This window comes from Petromyzon marinus, chromosome 41, assembly GCF_048934315.1.
Source record: "Petromyzon marinus isolate PM22_M1 ecotype Great Lakes invasive population chromosome 41, UKy_Petmar_22M1.pri1.0, whole genome shotgun sequence".
Lineage (NCBI taxonomy): Eukaryota > Metazoa > Chordata > Hyperoartia > Petromyzontiformes > Petromyzontidae > Petromyzon > Petromyzon marinus.
Window position 1 is genome coordinate 3661493 of NC_133707.1, and position 24069 is coordinate 3685561.

General features: G+C 49.4%; 2 protein-coding genes across 2 annotated transcripts in view; one reads left to right on the plus strand and one right to left on the minus strand.

Annotated features, from left to right (window-relative positions):
• Positions 1–17556, minus strand: part of PITX1 (paired like homeodomain 1) — a 149950-nt gene extending 132394 nt beyond the window's left edge. The window contains exon 1 of the mRNA XM_076073244.1: positions 16867–17556. The gene's annotated coding sequence lies outside the window, so the exon portion shown is untranslated. The remainder of the gene's footprint in view (positions 1–16866) is intronic.
• Positions 17557–17975: 419 nt separating this feature from the next.
• Positions 17976–23092, plus strand: LOC142930549 (uncharacterized). Its single transcript, XM_076073246.1, has 2 exons — positions 17976–21674; positions 22969–23092. Exon 1 carries the CDS (start codon positions 19701–19703, stop codon positions 20613–20615), a length of 915 nt encoding a protein of 304 aa, XP_075929361.1. The 5' UTR covers positions 17976–19700; the 3' UTR covers positions 20616–21674; positions 22969–23092.
• The last annotated feature ends 977 nt before the right edge of the window (positions 23093–24069 follow it).

Below are 24069 nucleotides of genomic sequence, written 5' to 3' on the forward strand. Positions count from 1 at the left end.
CAGCTGGACGACGCAATACATCACGTGATATTCTATTATATTAATTGGGTTATGTATTACATGCACATTTGTGTCTACATTACAATCGTATCATTGATTGGTCAATTTGATTGACTGTAATATTGTAGTATGTGCACACATTTGCACGTGTGTGTCTACGAATTCACATGCATATATTATACAACAAAATACAAAGATCCTCGGTACAGGCGTAACAGATTGTTGGGGCAAGGCAATCACGGCACGCGTTGCAGTACCACTCACCACGTATATGTACACACACAGATACAAAGATCCCCCGAATAGCCTTAACAGACTGTAGGGGCAAGTGCTGTTAGCGAGCACCTATGAAGGCCGGCACGGCACGGCACACGAGGGGGTGGGTGGCCAACATCACGCCCGGCCGCCTTTGTCTCCCCAGTGGCGACGTTTTACACATCGCATCAGGTACTCATTTGAGGCTGAGCCGACCTAGGGGAGGCCCAGGACCGGTTCAGATAATCGTCACTGGGTGTTCGCCGTGAGCGGGAATCGAACTCGGATCGCCAGGTTCGTAGCGCAGCGTGCTAACCGCTACACTACCGCTCCCCACCCACACAGACACTATAATGCATACATATATATGTACACATATATATACGGTTGGGGCAGTGGTCTAATGATGAGCACACTGCACGCCGATCCCGACGACACGAGTCGCCTCGGCTTTAAACGGGCAACTACGCACGGTGGTTAAAACATCGGCACCGGTGAGACAAAGGCGGACCGGGCACAGTGCTGGCTACGCTACAAATCTCGTGCGCAGTGTCGGCCCTTCATACGTACTCGCTGAACAGCACTCGCCGATTCGCCAACTCGCACTGACCAGCGTGGTGAAGTATGGTCAAACCCCCTCCTTCCCCGCGACCAAGAAGCCGAGAACAGAGCTTATTTCATGTACGCACGCACGCACGCATGTTGAATTTCTCTTGCACCGTACGTAAGTTATAATTAAACTGCGGCTTGCCAAAGGGACCCGCAGCTTACACCAATTGCCTAGCAAAGCCACGTGTGGACTGCGTACCCAGCACGTGTGTAACGCGAACCACATACGCAACGGAGCGCCACTCTGATACAGAAGCTCAAGGGGGCCAGGGAATCTGCGTCTCATTAATTACCTGGGGGTCGCCAAACCTTTTGGCGACAATAGAAGCGAGGTAGACATCTGAATCCGGTGCACGAGCAATGATAAAACATTACAATTGATTATGCAGGCTCGCTAAAAAAACGATACATAAACGCACAAGGACAAAGATCCCACCCCCGTGTAGCCTCAACAGACTGCTGGGGCAAGTGCCGTTAGCAAGCTGCAACCTATGAACGCCGGAACGGCACACTAGGAGGGTGGGTGGCCAGTACCCCGCCCGGCCGCCTTTGTCTTCCTCGTGGCGATATTCACACCCCGAACCAGGTGTAGTACTCATTCTGAGGACGAGACGACCTAGGCGGAGACCCAGGACCAGATATATATAAACACACAAAAGACACAGATCCCCCGTATAGCCTTAACACACTGTTGGGGCAAGTGCTGCTCGCGAAGACACACTACACGCATGCATTCCGCGTAGAGGCGATCACAACAGAGTGACTAACGCGTGGGCAAGGGGTCTACGCTAACTTCGCACTGAATGTCACAAATACGAACTCGGCGAGCCAAGTTTAATTCCCGCTTACGACCACGAGCGCCAGTGACTATCATCTGACCAGGTCCAGGGACTCCCCATAGGTCAACTCAGCCTCAAATGAGCACCTGGTGCGCTGTGTAAATACCGTCGCTGGGGAGACAAAGGCGGTCGGGCGTGGGTTGCTGGCCACCCACCGACTCGTGTACCGGGCAGACCTTCAAAGGTGGTCGCTTACAGCACTTGCCCCACCCGTATGTTAAGGCTATATGGGAGACCTTTGTCTTTGTATGTGTGATGCACGGGGAGTGTATAACGCAAGCGTGTAAGGATTGTGCCTTTGTGAATGCATTGTGTAAGTGTGTGACGTCTGTGTAAGTGGGTCAGATGTGTGTGTGTGTACGTCTTTGTTTTTTTAAGTGTGTATGTGCGTGTTCATCTTGTGTGTGTAGTGTGTGTGTAGTGTGTGTAGTGTGTGTGTAGAGTGTGTGTAGTGTGTGTGTACAGAGTGTGTGTAGTGTGTGTGTAGTGTGTGTGTAGAGTGTGTGTGTAGTGTGTGTAGTGTGTGTAGAGTGTGTGTAGTGTGTATAGAGTGTGTGTGTGTAGTGTGTGTGTAGTGTGTGTGTGTAGTGTGTGTAGAGTGTGTGTGTGTAGTGTGTGTGTAGTGTGTGTAGTGTGCTTGTGTAGAGAGTGTGTGTAGAGTGTGTGTGTGGTGTGTGTGTGTAGAGTGTGTGTGTGTGTGGTGAGTGTGTGTAGTGTGTGTAGTGTGTGTAGAGTGTGTGTGTGCAGTGTGTGTAGTGTGTGTGTAGTGTGTGTGTAGTGTGTGTGTACAGAGTGTGTGTAGTGTGTGTGTAGTGTGTGTAGAGTGTGTGTGTGTAGTGTGTGTAGTGTGTGTGTGTAGTGTGTGTAGTGTGTGTGTGTAGTGTGTGTAGTGTGTGTAGAGTGTGTGTAGTGTGTATAGAGTGTGTGTGTGTAGTGTGTGTGTAGTGTGTGTAGTGTGTGTAGAGTGTGTGTGTGCAGTGTGTGTAGTGTGTGTGTGTAGTGTGTGTAGTGTGCTTGTGTAGAGAGTGTGTGTAGAGTGTGTGTGTAGTGTGTGTGTGGTGTGTGTGTAGTGTGCTTGTGTAGAGAGTGTGTGCAGAGTGTGTGTGTGGTGTGTGTGTGTGTGTGTAGTGCGTGTAGTGTGCTTGTGTAGAGAGTGTGTGCAGAGTGTGTGTGTAGTGTGTTTGTGTAGAGTGTGTGTAGAGTGTATGTGTAGAGTGTGTGTGTGGTGTGTGCGTGTGTAGTGTGTGTGTAGTGTGTGTGTAGTGTGTGTGTGTGGTGTGTGTAGTGTGCTTGTGTAGAGATTGTGTATAGTGTGTGCGTGTGGTGTGCGTAGTGTGTGTAGAGTGTGTGTGTAGTGTGTGTGTGTAGTGTGTGTGGTGCGTGTGTAGAGAGTGTGTGTAGAGTGTGTCTGTGTGTAGTGTGTGTAGTGTGCTTGTGTAGAGAGTGTGTGCAGATTGTGTGTGTAGTGTGTGTGTAGTGTGTGTGTAGTGTGTGTAGAGTGTGTGTGTGCAGTGTGTGTAGTGTGTGTGTAGTGTGTGTAGTGTGCTTGTGTAGAGAGTGTGTGCAGATTGTGTGTGTAGTGTGTGTGTGGTGTGTGTAGTGTGTGTGTAGTGTGTGTAGAGTGTGTGTGTAGTGTGTGTGTAGTGTGCTTGTGTAGAGAGTGTGTGTGGTGTGTGTGTGTAGTGTGCTTGTGTAGAGAGCGTGCCGAGTGTGTGTGTAGTGTGTTTGTGTAGAGTGTATGTGTAGAGTGTGCGTGGTGTGTGTGTAGTGTGTGTGTAGTGTGTGTGTAGTGTGTGTAGTGTGCTTGTGTAGAGAGTGTGTGTAGTGTGTGTGTAGTGTGTGTGTAGTGTGTTTGTGTAGAGTGTTTGTGTAGAGTGAGTGTGTAGTGTGTTTGTGTAGTGTGTGTGTAGTGTGTGTGTGTGGTGTGTGTAGTGTGCTTGTGTAGAGAGTGTGTATAGTGTGTGCGTGTGGTGTGCGTAGTGTGTGTAGAGTGAGTGTGTAGTGTGTTTGTGTGTAGTGTGTGTGTAGTGTGTGTAGAGTGAGTGTGTAGTGTGTTTGTGTAGAGTGTGTGTGTAGTGTCTTTCGAGTGTGAGTGGATAGAGTGCGTGTAGAGTGTGTACAGAGAGAGTGTGTGTGTAGTGTATGTAGAGTGTGTGTGTAGTGTGCTTGTGTAGAGAGTGTGTGTGTAGTGTGTGTAGTGTATGTAGAGTGTGCGTGTGTGTAGTGTGCTTGTGTAGAGAGTGTGTGTGCGCGTGTGTATAATTGGTAGGTGGAGCGCCGTCTAAATGTTTATGTTTAACTTATTACTATGTTTACATGTCAGTAATATCACACATCAACCTTTCCGCCCTGGGCATGTGTGTGTGTGCATGTGTGTGTGTGTGTGCATGTGTGTGTGTGTGTCTCTGCGTAAGCGTGTGAATATAAGCGCATGCAAACCGAGACACGCACGAACCCCGTATGTGTGTCAGTGTATGTCTGCGTGCGTTACGGGGAGCGGTGGCGCAGTGATTAGCGCCCTGCGCTACGGAATAGATGTCGAGGATCCCGAGTTCGATTCCCGCTCACAGCCAACGTTGGCGACCAATGTTCGAACGTGAGTCCTGGGCCTCCCCTAGGGTCGACTCAGCCCAAGATGAGTGGTGCCCGGCGCGGTGTATAAACGTCGCCACTGGTGATGGCCAACCAGCCCCCCCCCCCCTTGTGTGCCGTCCCCAGCCTTAATAGGCGCTCGCTAACAGCACTTGCCCCCAACAGCCGATTAAAGGCTATACGGGGGTTATTTGCCTTTATATAGCACATACACGCGTGGAGTTTCTATATTCGTGTAGGCGTGAGTGCGTGTACTGGATACTGTTGATAAACACACGCCGACAGCGTTGAGCGGCCAGCCACAAACAGCACTATTCTCATCATCGTTGTGATGAGTTGAGTTGAGAAACTCAGAGCCCAACACTTTTCACCCAGGAAACTGGAGAGCAGAGGACAGACGCAGTGTGCCTAACCGAACATGAACAACCTAACATTAACAACCTAACATTAACAACCTAACATTCAATCTTACAATAGCGTATTTAATCATCGCGGTCACGGGACAAACAACCATCACAAGTGCTATTAAACATAAGTGACGCCACCACATCGATCTCTCTATTTAAGAACGCAACAGGAGGATTTCTCCACAATTCTGGCTGTCTCCTGATGATGCTGGTTGTAATTGCTGGCGTAACGAAATTGTCGCGGGTTTACGCTCCAACACAGCGGTTAGTGCTGCACTAGTAACGAATTGACAAGCTTTGTGTAGGTGACAAACCCCTTACTGATTGGCTATGTCGGGTGGTGGCGGGTTTAACGACACATTTATATATTTACGCGATCTAATCCCAAACAAAAAAACTCTATTATGGATAACAATTAAAATACGAGTTTGTTCAATGTGAACGAAGGCTTTGAGAGAGAAAGACTTTGGGATTCGCGATTTTTAAAAAAGCCTGTGGGAAGCTGCCACTGGGGGAGACAAAGGCGGCCGGGCGTGGTGCCTACCATCTCCTCGTGTACCACAGTACCGGCCTTTCATCGCTCACAGCGCTTGCCCCAGCGGTCTGTTAGGGCTATACGGGCGCGCTTTGTCTTTGCCTCTGTCAGGTGTTACGAATGTGTTGAGTATCTGTGCACATACACATATGCGGAGTTCGATTCCAACTCGTAGTCTACATCAGTGGCGGTCTACCGCGTGTAAGCACGTAACAAATGTACACGCGGGCGACACGCGTGTGTGCAGTTCGCTGCGTAATTTTGCACGCACATTAATTTTCCAGTGAACGAGTGGTGGCGCAGTAGTTAGCGCGACCAGCACGGCGCACGATGTTTGACTCTCCGCCCCAGGAACTGATTGTGTTAAGGCTGAGTCAACCTAGGGGAGGTCCAGGCCCGGTTTTTTTTTATATTCGCCAGCGTTATTGGAAATGAGCGGGAATCGAGCTGGTGCGGTCCAGGTTCGTAGCGCAGCGCCCTAACCACTGCACTACCGCCCCCCACCATACAAAGACACACACACCAACACAACTACAAGAACACACACACACCAACACAACTACAAGAACACACACACACCTACACAACTACAAGAACACACACACACCAACACAACTACAAGAACACACACACACCAACACAACTACAAGAACACACACACACACCTACACAGCTACAAGAACACACACACACCTACACAACTACAAGAACACACACACACGAACACAACTACAAGAACACACACACACCAACACAACTACAAGAACACACACACACCAACACAACTACAAGAACACACACACCAACACAACTACAAGAACACACACACACACACACCAACACAACTACAAGAACACACACACCAACACAGCTACAAGAACACACACACACCAACACAACTACAAGAACACACACACACCAACACAACTACAAGAACACACACACACCAACACAACTACAAGAACACACACACACACCAACACAACTACAAGAACACACACACCAACACAACTACAAGAACACACACACACACACACCAACACAACTACAAGAACACACACACACCAACAAGAACACACACACACCAACACAACTACAAGAACACACACACACCAACACAACTACAAGAACACACACACACCTACACAACTACAAGAACACACACACACCAACACAACTACAAGAACACACACACACCAACACAACTACAAGAACACACACACACCAACACAACTACAAGAACACACACACCAACAAGAACACACACACACCTACACAACTACAAGAACACACACACACCAACACAGCTACAAGAACACACACACACCAACACAACTACAAGAACACACACACACCAACACAACTACAAGAACACACACACACACCTACACAACTACAAGAACACACACACACACCAACACAACTACAAGAACACACACACACCAACACAACTACAAGAACACACACACACACCTACACAGCTACAAGAACACACACACACCAACACAGCTACAAGAACACACACACACCAACACAACTACAAGAACACACACACACCAACACAACTACAAGAACACACACACACCAACACAACTACAAGAACACACACACACCAACACAACTACAAGAACACACACACACACACCAACACAGCTACAAGAACACACACACACACCAACACAACTACAAGAACACACACACCAACACAACTACAAGAACACACACACACCAACACGACTACAAGAACACACACACACCAACACAACTACAAGAACACACACCAACACAACTACAAGAACACACACACACACACCAACACAACTACAAGAACACACACACACCAACACAGCTGCAAGAACACACACACACCAACACAACTACAAGAACACACACACACAAACACAACTACAAGAACACACACACACACCAACACAGCTACAAGAACACACACACACCAACACAACTACAAGAACACACACACCAACACAACTACAAGAACACACACACACACCAACACAACTACAAGAACACACACACACCAACACAACTACAAGAACACACACCAACACAACTACAAGAACACACACACCAACAAGAACACACACACACACCTACACAACTACAAGAACACACACACACCAACACAGCTACAAGAACACACACACACACCAACACAACTACAAGAACACACACACACACCAACACAACTACAAGAACACACACCAACACAACTACAAGAACACACACACACCTACACAACTACAAGAACACACACACACCAACACAACTACAAGAACACACACACACCAACACAACTACAAGAACACACACACACCAACACAACTACAAGAACACACACACACACCTACACAGCTACAAGAATATACACACACCTACATAAAAAAGACAAAGCTACCCCTAACCCCCGTATAGCCTTAACAGACTGTTGGGGCAAGTGCTGTTGGCGAGCAGCACCTATAAAGGTCGACACGGCACACGAGGAGGTGGGTGGCTAACACCACGCCCGGCCGCCTTTGTCTCCCTAGTGGCGATGTTTAAACACCGCACGAGGTACTCATTTGAGGCTGAGTCGACCTAGGGGAGGCCCAGAACCGGTTCATATAATCGTCACCTGGTGTTGGTGGCCGTGAGCGGGAATCGAACTCGGGTCACCGGGTTCGTAGCGCTACACTCCACATACACACACACACAAAACCACACACAACCACATACTACACACAACCACACACACACACGCTCACAGCCCCGGCTGTAATTTTGAGGAATCGTTACCACATGAGCGGCAGAGACGTGTGGCTCAGCGAATGGAGCAGGCTCGACTCTAATGAGCCACACTCCTCGCTCCGTCTCTCTCTCTGCCTCTGCCTCTGAGCCGCCTCGAGCCTCGAACCCCGCGAGGTTATTAATAGACACGCGGACAGAAAATTACCCCCCCCGCCTCCTGCCACGCCATACCACGCGTTCCTACCACAGACTCACATAGGCATAGACACACACGCACATAGACACAGAGACATACGGAGTGCACACAGAGAGGGAACACGACATAGATTCTTCCGTATAGCCGAAACAGGCTCGTCGCCTTTGTCAACCCCAGTGCTGAATTTTACACACCGCACCAGGTGCTACTAATTTGAGGCTGAGTCGACCAAGACCGGTTCAGATAATCGTCACTGATGTTGGCCGTGAGCGGGAATCGAACTCGTTGTCCCCGGGTTTGTAGCGCAGCGCGCTAACCGCTGCACTACCGCTCCCCACGCAAAGACAAAGATCCCCCCGTATGGCCTTAACAGACTGTAGGGGCAAGTGCTGTTAGCGAGCACCTATGAAGGCCGGTAACGGTACACGAGGGGGTGGGTGGCCAGCACCACGCCCGACCGACCGCCTTTGTCTCCCCAGTGGCGATGTTTACACATCGCACCAGGTACTCATTTGAGGCTGAGTCGACCTAGGGGAGGCCCAGTACCGGTTAATATAATCGTCACTGGTGTTGGCCGTGAGCGGGAGTCGAACCCGGGTTGCCGGGGTTCATATATGGCGCAGCGCTGCTACATTACCGCTCCCCACACACTCACACAGTCACACTCACTCACTCACCCACACTCACTCACCCACACACTGCAGGTCACCTCACTTCTCTCTCTCTCTGTCTGCGTCTTCCCTCGCACCGCTCCAACGTGGAATCCCCTCCTCCCATCACCGTCGCCCCCTCTCTCCCCAAGCTCTCGCATCAACAACAACAGCAACCTCGGCTCAATTCGGGTATCGGCTCGCATTCTCATCGATTGCATCGTCCGCGGTGCTGATCCCGTGCTGGCCGTCTGGCGTATCGTGGACATTTGAGTCTACGCTTTAGCAACTGGTATTTATATTATTGGTTCTTTCGGTAAAGTCACGTAGAAGGGAAACAATAAAATAATAAAAAAAATATTTTATTGTTTCCATTCTACGTGGTGACTTTACCGAAAGAACCAAGAATATGAATCCCTGCAGTCACGAAAGCTTTAAATCAAAATTCAACTGGTATTTGTCAAAGTACACATTGTGTACATTCATGTATCTGGTGATGCTGTTGCCGCTGCGTTGGCAGTGATCCACGAACGCAATTAACAGCAGCAACGAGAATAAGCAACTCGAGGTGCTCGTCATTAGCGGGGTGGCTTTAACATAATATATAGGGCGACGTTTCGGCCAATGAGCCTTCGCGTGGATGACGAACGAGAGTCGGACACAACATGGGGTGGCCCTGATGGACATCGCATTTTTTTACTTTTGGTTTCGTATTCTGATGGTCCCGTTTCTAAATAGGCCACGCGCATAGTGGCTAATTGAGTAACAGACAACCCCCTTTCATACAAAAGTATGAACACTAAATAAACGAATTCATATTCAAAGTTAAAATTATACAAGGACATTGATTCCCCGCTAACCCCCCGCCCCACCCATTAGGCCAAGGGTCTCTGAATATTCCACACAAACATACATGTACATGCACATATACACGTTTGTTTACATGTACTCAACACAGATTGTATATTTAAAATGTATATGAACACTCATAGAAGCTTTGATTTAAAGCTTTCGTGACTGCAGGGATTCATATTCGTGGTTCTTTCGGTAAAGTCACGTAGAAGGGAAACAATAAAATAATAAAAATATAAAACAATAAAATTCTCACGACGTGTCGACTGCTTGTGTTGCAGTGGTTGTGTTGCAGTCGAAACGTCGTGAGAATTTTATTGTTTTATATTTTTAATATTTAATTGTTTCCCTTCTACGTGACTTTACCGAAAGAACCAATAATACTCATACAAGCGTTTACACAAATCGCGATAAATATGTACGCTCTTTAAACGAACATATAACTGCAATATTGTCCTGATTATAAGACGCACTTCCTTCCTACATCTTTACATTTCGCGATAAGTGGACCGTGAGTGCGTCTTAACATATAACTACAATATTGTCCTGATTATAAGACGCACTTCTTTCGCACATCTTAACATTTCACGATAAGTTGACCGTTGGTGCGTCTTATCATCCGGCAGCTGTTGGTGCGCGTGACCAGGTACCCGTACTAACAAATCGATTGACACCCGTAACAAGTGTCGAGGTGCTGATTATATTCCGAAGTAAACAAAGAAAAGACGATAATCGCATTCAAGATATCGGTAGAGATTGTAAACGCGTGCACACCGACCGGGGTTACACACTCAGCCAACCTTTGATTTAAAATAGAATGGTGAGAAAAATGATGATGCTGATGATAATAACGGTGACGTTTCGTGTTCGTTTTGGCGAATAAAAGCAACGAATTCTATAATTGCGCTTAAACTATGAGACGGCGTTTGACGCATCCCCCGTCAGCCGTAGGATCTTCCCGGGAAGGGCACAGTCCCTACATCAGCGCTGATTCAACCCCGAGCGAGGCAACTCCCCGTGATGGCTTCGACATTTTCGGCTTCTCGCCATCAGCGAAGTCACCCTCTCGATTTGAGTCGACGCTGCGGCAGGTCTGATCCAGACGAGAACCCGAACCCTCTCCCAGCCAGGCACCACCCCACGACTCTCTCTCTGTCTCTCTCTGTCTCTCCCCGCGATACGACAGTCATCAACGTCGCTCTGCGGACGTTATCGGTAACATATTAAGGAAACGTTGAGGCCTTGTAATCCGAAGAATACAGTCATGAATGCGAGCGTCAATATTCACCCGACTACGTTTTCCTGTCACTATCGGAGCTCGGTGACTTGGGGAGGCCTTCATCCAGCAGTGGATAGACCACGTGCGACGTAGGCCGCGTGATACGTGTAGCCGTCGGCTGCCCTTGAGCTAAACTGCCTGGACCGCAGTCAACGTGAGATGTTGGCGACACAGCTTTGAGAAGCACACATCAGAGCGCACGGACGCTGCAAAGGCAAAGTTCCCCCGTGTAGCCTCCGCAGACTGTTGGGGCCAAGGGGCAATGGAGGCTGTTAGCGAGTCGCGCAACGAGGCTGGTGGCGTGGGCCAGGAAACACCACGCCCGCCCGGCCGCCTTTGTCTCTCCCCCCCCCCCCCCGTTCCCCACCTACCCCCCTCCCCCCCCCCCCCGCAGTGCCGATGTTTACCCACCCGCAGCAGTTACTCATTTAAGGCTGAGTCGACCTAGGAAACAGACGGCAGTGTGGCCCACGCCGGCATTTAAGCAACTTTGGGGCGTCACGATCGGAGCCGCTGGCTGATCCGGGCGACTCGGCGAGAATCGCGTCCCGAGGTGCTCTGATTAATCAGCGGTGTGTGCTTTAATTGAGCTGTCCAATTAAGGGCTTGTTTATTTGTTTGTTCAATTAGTGTCGGAGAGACCCCCCGCGGAGGTGTTGGCGGGCGGGGGAGGAGGCGCCGTGGGGGGTCTGCAGGCTGGAGGCGCGGTGCGCTACTTCTCAGCAGCAGCAGCAGTAGCAGCAGCATCAGCAGCATCATCAGCAGCACCACCATCAGCATCATCATCATCAGCAGCAGCATCATCATCAGCAGCATCAGCAGCAGCATCATCATCATCAGCAGCATCAGCATCATCATCATCATCAGCAGGAGCATCATCATCATCAGCAGCAGCAGCATCATCATCAGCAGCAGGAGCAGCATCATCAGCAGGAGCAGCATCATCATCAGCAGCATCAGCATCATCATCATCAGCAGCAACATCATCATCATCAGCAGCAGCAGCAGCATCATCATCAGCAGGAGCATCATCATCATCAGCAGCATCATCATCATCAGCAGCAGCATCAGCAGCAGTATCAGCAGCATCATCATCAGCAGCAACATCATCAGCATCATCCGCAGCATCATCGGCATCATCAGCATTATTAGCAACAGCATAAGCAGCCGTGGTCAATCCACTGCTGAATGAAGACCACCCCAAGCCGTCGCCACCATAATCATAATCATCACGACGATCCTTACTACTCCCATCATCGTTATCTTCACGATCATCACCTCTATCATCATGATCATCATCACCACCACCTCGACTATCATCACTACTGCTGTCATCATCTTCACGACGATCCTTACTACTCCCATCATCGTTATCTTCACGATCATCACCTCTATCATCATGATCATCATCACCACCACCTCGACTATCATCACTACTCCTGTCATCATCTTCACGACGATCCTTACATCATCGCGACTGCCTTCAACAATTATCGGGCACCATCGTGTGACAGCGCTTCACCATCGGCCACGGTAGATCCACTGCTGGATGAAGACCACTCTCGCGATGCTGGCGATGCAAGGATCCCCGCGGCGAATCCGCTCCACCCACGCACGCACGCACGCGACTCCGGGGACGCGCGGTCCTCCATCCCTTGGCTGCCACTCCGTGATGAGTCTCAACCACCGCGCCGTGCGCTTGTCCTGGACAAGCGCCGCTCACTTCACGATCACTGAGGATGGTGGTGGTGGTGATGGTGATGGTGGTGGTGAGGATGGTGGTGGTGGTGATGGTGATGGTGGTGATGGTGAGGATAGTGAGGATGGTGATGGTGAGAATCGTGGTGGTGAGGATGGTGATGGTGAGGGTGGTGGTGGTGGTGATGGTGGTGATAGTTTGGGTGGTGAGGATGGTGGTGGTGATGATGGTGATGGTGGTGATGGTGGTGATGGTGAGGATGGTGATGGTGGTGATGGTGGTGATGACGATGATGGTGGTGATGGTGAGGATGGTGATGGTGAGGATGGTGAGGATGGTGATGGTGAGGATAGTGGTGATGGTGGTGATAGTGGTGATGGTGATAGTGAGGATGGTGAGGATGGTGATGGTGGTGATGGTGATAGTGAGGATGGTGGTGATGGTGGTGATGGTGGTGATGGTGAGGATGGTGATAGTGAGGATGGTGATGGTGGTGATGGTGGTGATGGTGGTGATGGTGATGGTGAGGATGGTGGTGGTGATGGTGAGGATGGTGGTGGTGGTGATGGTGGTGATGGCGGTGATGGTGATGATGGTGGTGATGGTGAGGATGGTGATGGTGAGGATGGTGATGGTGAGGATGGTGGTGGTGATGGTGAGGATGGTGATGGTGATGATGGTGGTGGTGAGGATGGTGGTGATGGTGGTGATGGTAATGATGGTGGTGATGGTGATGATGGTGGTGATGGTGGTGAGGATGGTGGTGGTGGTGATGGTGGTGGTGATGGCGAGGATGGTGATGGTGGTGATGGTGAGGATGGTGGTGATGGTGAGGATGCCTCTTGAGAAACACGTGTTCTCTAATCCACGTCCTCTGTGTTTATCTCTCAGTGTAAGTTCCCAGCATGTCAAACATTAGTACAGCATTATCATTAAGGTCTTATTATTATAGTTTCTTATTTTTATTATTATTTAAGGTGATTGTGTCAAAAATAAAAAAAAAATTGGAACTAAAATATTTTGACTGTGGATATTAATGACAACGACAATTTTATAAAAGGGCTCCATCCAGCAATCGACTGATAAAGGACTGCATTTTTAAAATTATATTAACAATACATTAAATTTAATATTCTCCGGATTATAAGACGCACTTTTCACTTGTGCATTTCAAATCAAAAGTTGGGTGTGCCTGCTATAATCCGCTAGCTTTGTGTATGACCAGGTTATTTTTGTAACCACTTTCATTCACACAGGGCACCCTTATAATCTGTATCGTCATTAATATAATGACACGACACGCGGGAAATAAAGAAACATATATACATAGTTATACTGAGATTACATAGCATATATACACATATTTAAATAGATATATGTACATTCATAGCATTTCACAAATTGTTGTGGCAAGTGTTGTTAGCGAGCACCTATTAAGGCACACCAGTCCGGGGGTGGGCCAGCAGCATGCCCGACCACTTTTGTATCTCCAATTCCCAATGCTGATTGTTCGCGCACAGCACCAGGTACTCATTTGAGGCCGAGTTGATCTAGGAGAGGCCCACGACAGGTTCAGATAATCGTCACTGGTGTTGGCAGTGAGCGGGAATCGAACTCGGATCGCCGGGTTCGTAGCGCAGCACGCTAACTACTGCGCCACCGCTCACTCGACAGATACATACAAAGACAAAGATCCCCCGTATAGCCTTAACAGACTGTTGGGGCAAGTGCTGTTAGCGAGTAGCACTTGTGAATGCCGGAACGGCACCCGTGGATAGTGGATACATACACACATATATACATACAGATACACGTATACATACACACACATATACATACACACACGTATACATACACACACGTATGCATATACATGTATATATAGGTAAACATATCCGTATACATACACATGTATGCATACACATATGCACGCATGAACAGACTGTTGGGGCAAGTGCTTTAAGCAAGTAGCACCTATGAAGGCCGACACGGCACACGAGGGGGTGGGTGGCCAGCACCAAGCCCGACAGCGCAGAAACATACACACACGTGTACATACACACGTATACATACACACGTATACATACACACACGTATACATAGACACGTGTACATACACACACGTATACATACACACGTGTACATACACGCACGTATACATACACACACGTGTACATACACACATGTATACATACAAACGTGTACATAACACACGTATACATACACACACGTATACATACACACGTATACATACACACACGTATACATACACACGTATACATACACACGTGTACATACACACACATATATACACACACGTATACATACACACGTGTACCTACACGTATACATACACACGTATACATACACACGTACACACACGTATACACACGTATACATACACACACGTATACATACACACGTATACATACACACACGTATACACACGTATATACACGCATTTATGCATACACACACGTATACATACATGTACACACGCTTATATTACATATATACTATACATACGTACAAGCGCGCGGATGTTTGCGGTTCGAACCTAGGGGCAGCCCTGGTTAATATCCGTGAACGTTCGGGGATTCACTCATAGTGGCCGAATTTACCTCCCCCCCTCCCCCCCCCCCCCCACAAAATAATGTTTATAAAATGTATACACTGGGAAATTACTCAATTGGGATTAAATAGCCACGCAACATCACTCATCGCCTCCCCACCTGCAACCCAATTTGGACATCTGTGGGGAAAAAAAAGCTTTATAGCTCATCGGATTCCTCCGGTATAAATAAATATTCAGACTGTTCCCTCCTCGATCACCACTCTCGAAAATGATAGACTGTAACCCCGGCTGGTCTCTTGGGGTTTCTTCTCGATAAACACAACATGTACGAACGTGTGTCGCGTCCACACATGCTCAGATACAAGTGTGTGTGTGTGTGTTTATAAATCTCGACGTAAATACCAACTGGACTGGCGGCGGCGGTCCTGATGGGCCTAAATATCTGCAACAAATATAGGAGGAGTATAGCACAACATACAGTACAATTATAGTATATTTATATAAACAAATATAGCACGAGTCCCTATCTCTCTCTCTCTCGCTCTCTCTCTCTCTGCTTCTTCTTCTTCTTGTGAGCAAAGTACACATTTCCCATCACCGAAAAGAATCCAGATTTAACACCGAAGTCAATGACATCGCGGATGGTGTGATCGGATTCACTGACAATGCGGTTTTTTTTAGCTCAGCCGAGAAATCCAAAATCGCTGCTGCTCCGCCACCTGCCACCATCGCTGCACCGTGCACCGAGCAATTCCCTGCGCTGTGGAGTGGGACGCTAAAGCCGATAAAAAGCGGGGGAGTGGGGGGGGTGGTGTCACTCATTTTTGTGGGGGGCCGAGTCGACCTAGGAAAGGCCCACGACACGATGCAGGTATTCGTTCAGCTAATTCGGCCGTGCATCGCACGTACCGATATTACATTTCGCAACCCCACCTACATACATACATACAAACGCACACACACACACAGCGATAACCGCTATACAAAGATACCCCCCCCTCACACACCCCGCCCCGCATAGCATTGATCAGACTGTTGGGGCGAGTGCTGTTAGCGAGCAGCAGCTATAAAGGATGCCGGCACTGTGGCACACGAGGGGGGTGGGTGGGTGGGTGTCCGGCACCACGCCCGGCCGCCGTTGTGGCCGTGAGCGGGAATTGAACTCGGTTCGCCGCCTACGTAGCGCAGTTGCGTAAACCACTACACTACCGCCACCCCCCCCCCGCACCATACAAAGACACAGACACACACGTACCAACGCAGCTACACAAACATACACACACCGACACAAAAAAGACAAAGGTACTCCGCCCCGTATAGCCTTAACAGACTATTGGGGCAAGTGCCGTTAGCGAGCAGCACCTATGAAGGATCGGCACGGCACACGAGGGGGGGGGGGCAGGGGTGGATGGCCAGCACCACGCCCGGCCGCCTTTGTCTCCCCAGCGACGATGTTTACACACCGCACCAGGTACTCATTTGAGGCTGAATCGACCTAGGGGGGGAGGCCCAGGATCGGTGAGCGGGAATCGAACCCCGTGGACGCCGAGTTCGCAGCGCTAAGCGCCACCCCACCGCTCCCCGTCACAAACACAACGCGGCACCCGCAGGTGAGCCCACCGGTTTGACTCACCTGTTGTGACGGCAAAGTAGAGAGGCGACGCGGGGGGTGTAGGGGGTGGTGGTGGTGGTGGAGGAGGAGGAGGCAGGTGGCGGCGTGGGGGGGGGGGAGACACAAGGGGATGGAGGGAGGGGGTCGTTGAAGGTGAGGGGGAGGGGGGGTGGTGGTTTTCTTGACACCGAGTTCCACTCTCCCCCGTGGAGTGGAGCGAGAGCGCGAAGTGAGAGTCGCAGAGAGTGGGGAGGAGGAGGTGGAGGAGGAGGAGAGTCAGCGAAGGGGGGAGATCGACTCGCGACTCACACACGGCCCTGACATGGCGAGCGGGGCGAGAGAGAGAGGAGAGTGTCACGGGGAGAGAGAGAGAGAGGAGAGAGTCACGGGGAGAGAGAGAGGGAGAGAGAGGCGGGAGAGTGGCACGGGGAGTGGCACGCGGGGAGAGTGAGACACACACGCGGAGAGACCGGAAGAGTGAGAGACAGGGAGAAGCACGGAGTGAGAGAAGAGAGAGACCACGAGAGAGAGAGAGAGGGAGAGAGACAATGGTGGGCGGGAGATAGGAGAGAGACACAAGGAGGAGGAGGCGGGGGGGGGGTGACACGGAGGGAGATAGGAGAGAGACACAAAGAGGAGGAGGAGGGGGGGTGACACGGAGGGAGATAGGAGAGAGACACGTGGAGAGAAAGGAGAGAGAGAGCACTGGCTGTGTTCGCGAAGGCGTCGTGGTAAGAATGCCTCCTCCTCACGAGGAGACATGCATTTTTTCACATCGGCTCTTTCTCTCTCTCTCTCCCCACCTCTCTCTCTCTCTCACTCTCCCTGTCGCTCCCCTGAGCGCCGTTGCAGAACCGCGAGGCCGCACAAAAACGAAACAGCCACAGCCATTAAAACACCCCCACCGCCCATCCCCTCTATCACCAATACCCCCCATTCCTTAGACCCCCCTCGACCCCCACCCCCCATCCCCCCCTGTCCACAATACCCCTCCATCCCCTTTACACCCCCTATCCCCTATACCCCCCTCCCTTTATCCGCTCGACCCCCCCTCCCTCCCCCCTTCCATCCCTCCTGAAGCAGAAGGTTAGTGCTGGACAGATTACATTTATGCAATGCGAATTGTCGCTGTGATACCTACCACGCGTATCGATAGTTCAATTTTAATGTGCAAATGTCATTGAGGGAATGCGTGCAATGTTGTCTCGCTGTGCTCTGGGACTGTTGTTGTTGTTGTTGTTTTGGTATCTTTCCCCAAGCTGGGATTTGGTGTTGTGATATCGCCATGACTTAATGTACTGATGCAACTTTTACTCGTGCTGCGTTCTTCATTAATTGATGCTTAATTAAAGTGACTTGTTGACCTTTTCTCTATGTTGCACTCATGTATCTTGTTGTTGTATTGTTTATTGTTGTAACTTGCTTATCCCGCTCAGACTGTACACTAGTGAGAAAGAGCTTCACAGCTCATCGGATTTCTCCTTGCGGCCTTTCTACAGCTTTGGAGCTGAGGATGCATTTTGAACTTCAGAATTGTATTTCTTTATTTAGGGGAGCGCCACGGTCGTGAGATGTTAACTACCTCGCCTGGTATGCAGGAGGTCGTGAGTTCGATTCAGACCCTCACGTCTGCTGCTGTATATTTGGAGTTTGCGTGTCTCTCTCTGTCTCGCGTCATCATCACGTTGGCTAGGAGATGTTAGCTCCCTCGCCTGGTGTGCAGGAGGTCGTGGGTTGGATCCCGACGCCTGCTGTTGCTGCTGTATTTTTGGAGTTTGCATGTCTCTCTCTCTCATCATCATCATGTTGGCTAGGAGATGTTAACTCCCTCGCCTGGTATGCAGGAGGTCGTGGGTTGGATCCCGACGCTAACGCCTGCTGCTGTATATTTGGAGTTTGCGTGTCTCTCTCTCCCCGTTTGCGCGTGGATTTCTCTCCAGGTCCTCCGGTTTTCCCCTCCACATTTAGAAACGTGCGTTTAGACTATTTATGTAATTTTCCTGCTATAAATGTCCAAATGATAAGCCGCTTTGTTGAGCTATCATTTGTGGCCAGATCGCTTTTGAACAATAAGTGAATACATCAGTGTGCTTTGGCTGGTAGGATGGCGATGGTTTAGTATTTTGTATTTGTTTGTGTTTGGGTGGTTTGTTAACCTTGCTTGTACTTTGCACTCCTATAATGTTTGTGTACCGCTTGTTGTTGTTGTTGTCACATTCTTACCCGCCCCCGACTGTACATCTGTGAACAAAGAGCTTTACAGCTCATCGGATTCCCCCCCCAGTATAAATAAATACTGTGATTCTGAAATAAACATTCCGAGTCAGGGGCCTTGAATAGGTGGCGTGACGTCATCGCCGTGCCCACCCCCACCCCGCCCCCGCACAGGTGAGCAGGAAGCTTCAGGTTGATGCGTCCGTGTAATAATTTGGAATGTCACGTTAGATCAGTGGTTCTTCTTAGCGTGGGGGGTGCACGCATCCCCCGGGGGAGAGGGGGATGCCCTTTCTCGGGGTGCGAGACACGGCCAGATGATTTGTCGCAGTTAAATCACCAAAGAACGCAAATGAAGCATGGGCACGTGAGTCACAAGTACTTTGTTTCATCAAACACTCTGTGTGTGTGTTTATTAACATTGTGCATCCTTTAACGATTGAGTTACAAAGGGATGCAAGGCTGCAGTAAAGGTTGAGAAAACACTGAACACTACACTATACACTACACTATACACTAAACTATACACTATACACTACACTATACACTACACTATACACTACACTATACATTACACTATACACTACTATACACTACACTATACACTACACTATACACTACACTACACTATACACTACACTATGCGCTACACTACACGCTACACTATACACTACACTCTACTATACACTATACACTACACTGTACACTACACTATACACTACACTATACACTACTATACACTACACTATACACTACACTATACACTACACTATACACTACTATACACTACACTATACACTACACTACTATACACTACACTAAACACTACACTATACACTACACTACTATACACTACACTATACACTGCACTATACGCTACACTATACACTACAATATACACTACTATACGCTACACTACTATACACTACACTATACACTACTATACACTACACTATACACTACACTACTTTACACTACACTATACACTACACTACTATACACTACACTATACACTACACTATACACTACACTATACACTACTATACACTACACTATACACTACACTACTATACACTACACTATACACTACACTATACACTACACTACTATACACTATACACTACACTATACACTACACTACTATACACTACACTATACACTACACCACTATACACTACACTATACACTACACCACTATACACTACACTATACACTACTATACACTACACTACTATACACTACACTACTATACACTACACTATACACTACAATATACACTACACTACTATACACTACACTACTATACACTACACTACTATACACTACACTATACACTACACTATACACTACACTATACACTACTATACACTACACTATACACTACACTATACAATACACCACTATACACTACACTATACACTACTATACACTACACTACTATACACTACACTACACACTACACTATACACTACTATACACTACTATACACTACACTATACACTACACTATACACTACACCAGTGATTCTTAACCTGCGGGGTGCACGCTCCCTCTGAGGGTGCGAGTTGCCCTTTCTGGGGGTGCGAGGGTTACGGTAAGATATTTTAGAATGTAAATCACCGAAAACACAAATGAAACACCGGCACATAAGTACAACTAGTTATTTTCATAAAACCTCTTCGTATTTATTAACATTGTACATCTTTTTAAGTATTGAGATCCAAAGGGGTACAAAGCGTGAGTTAAGGTTAAGAAAACACTGCGTTAGATAATGATACATTATGCCAGATATGTTACTAGAAAGGTTTACGGTATATATATATAAACGCAAGCGGTAAGTATAAAGCATTAATGACAGTTAATTAGTCATACTGAGTGGTTAGTAATGTTAGAATAATTCCTGTGTTAGTCTCAATTACATTAGGCATTATCTGGTAACTGCACAACAACAATAACGCTCATTTTACGTGCTACAACGAAGGACCATAGCCCGAAACGTCGCCCCGTATTTACTTTTACTTTCAAGGCCCCCACGCGGCGCTATTGACGGAGCGAGTCGAGTTAGCGTTCATCATTAAAATCCGCGGTGAACCGGTAACCACGTAACAACTACATTTGCAGTATTATATATATAAAAAAAATTACGATTGAGAATCAAAGCGGTGCAGGGTTGCAGTAAAGGTTTGATAACCACCGCGCTAGACCGTAAGTGACCCCCCCCGCCGCCACCACCAAGAGTCGCAGACAATATAAATGCAAACACAGCACACGCACACACACGCGCACACACACGCGGGTTTTAACAGCCCCTTTCGGTCTCCATGCGAGTCCAGGGGGTGGGTCTCTATGAACAGGAACGCAGCGACATGAGCGGTGGGTGACTTCTCTCCGTGAGCCAATGGACGCGCGAGTCATTGGAATCCTCGCCTCTCGCTCGTCCGCTACTCCTCCCCGGCCTCTCCTCCAAACTCGCCGCCACAGTCGTTGGTCCACATTTGACCTCGGTCTCAACCCGCTTCTCTCATCTCACGAGGAGTTTCATCAATTGCCGGAGGAGTGGGGAGGGGGAAATGGGCCAGCACCCCCCCCCCCCACCACCACCATCAACTCTGGGTGTGAGTATAAAATAAACTATTTAGCAAAATTTTTTTGTTATTTTATCCACCAGGAGAGGCCCACTGAGCAATGTAGCTGTTTTTAAGAAGCGACCTGACCACACATGATAGCTCATCGAAGCGGCTAATCACGTCGTCGAAAAGTCTAGCAGCCAAATACCTCTGAACGCGTGATGTTGATTCTAAAACGTGGTAGGGGAAACGCCGGACGACCCGGTAGAAAAATCCACGCGACCACGGGGAGAGAGAGAGAGAGACACCGCAAACTCCAAATATACAGCAGCAGGCGTCAGGGTCGGGATCGAACCCACAACCTCCTGTGTACCCGGCGAGGGAGTTAACATCTCGCCACTTGAGTATGGCAGATGCGTGCAGAGAGAAAGAGGCAGGAATTATCCCAGATAATGCGGCAGAGGAAAGGGGGAGGAGGGCGAGGGGGTAGAGATGGCAGAATAGCACCATATGACGCATCGTGACACGTGGTCCTTAACACGTGGCGCATGGCACGTGTCACGCTGCCTCGCTCTCTCCACACTCGCTCACTCTCTCTGCACTTTCTCGCTCACTCCCCTGGCAAACTCCACTCTGTCCCCTCTCTCTCTCTCTCATCCTCTCTGTCCCTTCTTCTCCCATTCTCTCACTCTCTCCCCCTTCTCCCTCTCTCCCAACGGGGCTTTAAACGCTCTCCGCGCGCGCGCTCTCTCTCTCATGCTCTCTCAGGGCGCGCGTCTCTCTTTTCAAGTCCCAGTTTCATCCCCTCGTCTCCACTGCGCTCGCATCGATCCCATCTCTCACCCCTCCCGTACCCCCCCTACATCCTTCCACCCCCCCCCCCCCCCACCACCTCCCATCGCTGCCCTAAATCATCCAGAATCTCGTGTCTCCCGCTTTGATCGCCGAGTATCGACTCGGCACCCCAGCCGTCTCCTCCTCCTCCTCCCGTCTCTCAGCCTCTCTCCCCTGGCCTCGTCTCCCCCATCCCTCCCCCGCTCCCAGTCTCCCTCCCTCGCACCTCCACCACCCACCCCTCCCTCCCCCATCGCTTGAGTTTTATTGCCAATTTTCTGAGCGGTCATAACCGCCGCTGTCTTGTGAGAAGCGAGGCGCCGCCGCGCGCGCTAAACGCGGTAGCGCCTCCGTGGCCGGGCGAGAGGCGCCGATTAATTTCTACTGGCTCGGCGAAAAGAAAAAGCGAGAGAGAGAGAAATGACGACATGAAGTGACACTGTGATATCTCTCTCGCTCCCTGTCTCTCTCTCTCGTCTGTCTCTCTCCTTATCTCTCCCTTTCTCAGAGCGCGCGTCCGTGTTGATATCTCTCGCACGCCCAGAGACAACCATCACCAACTCTACAAACGTCACACCGACCACCCCCCTCAACCCCGCAGCGCCCCACCGCTCGCCCCAAACTGTGCATCATGCCTCAAATAAAGCAGATATATAATAGGCGACGTTTCGGACAATGGACCTTCTTCGTAGGTCAAGAAACGTTCTATCAAAAAAATGATGTTTCTTGTTGTTGTCTGTGGTTGTGCATCGCTGTCTACGCAGTATCATCACATACTTAGCTGGGCCTTGTGGCGAGTGCTGTTAGCGAGCTCCTATTATGGTGGGAACGGTGCACGAGGGAGCGACGTGGCCTCTATGTCAATACCCACCCACACAGACAAAGATCCCCCGTATAGCCTCTGAACAGACTGTTGGGGCAGGTGTTGTTAGCGAGCAGCACCTGTGAAGGGCGGAACGGCACACGATGGGATGGGTGGCCAGCACCACGCCCGGCCACCTTTGTCTCCCGAGTGGCGATGTTTAAACACCGCACCAGGTACTAATTTGAGGCTGAGGCGACCTAGGGGAGGCCCAGGACCCATTCAGATACTCGTCACTGGTGTTGGTCGTGAGCGGAAATCGAACTCGGGTAGCTGGGTTGATGGTGCAGCGCGCTATCCGCTGCACTGCCGCTCTTCACACAGACACACACGGGGGTACGCCCGCGCGCACACACGCAAACACACTCACACAACCACTCACTCACACACACTCACACACTCACTCGCTAACATACACACTCACTCGCTCACACACACACACATTCGCACACTCGCACACTCACACACACACTCACTCACACGCTCACTCACACACTCACTCACTCACACACTCACTCACTCACACACTCACTCACTCACATACTCACTCACACACTCACTCACACACTCACTCGCTAACATACACACTCACTCGCTCGCACACACACACTCGCACACTCGCACACTCACTTACACACTCACACACTCACTCACACACTCACTCACACACTCACTCACACACTCACTCACTCACACACTCACTCACTCACACACTCACTCACTCACTCACATACTCACTCACACACT

Excerpts from the sequence above, each read along its gene's own strand:
- LOC142930549 (XM_076073246.1), top strand. The coding sequence starts at position 19,701 with ATGCGCTACACTACACGCTACACTATACACTACACTCTACTATACACT.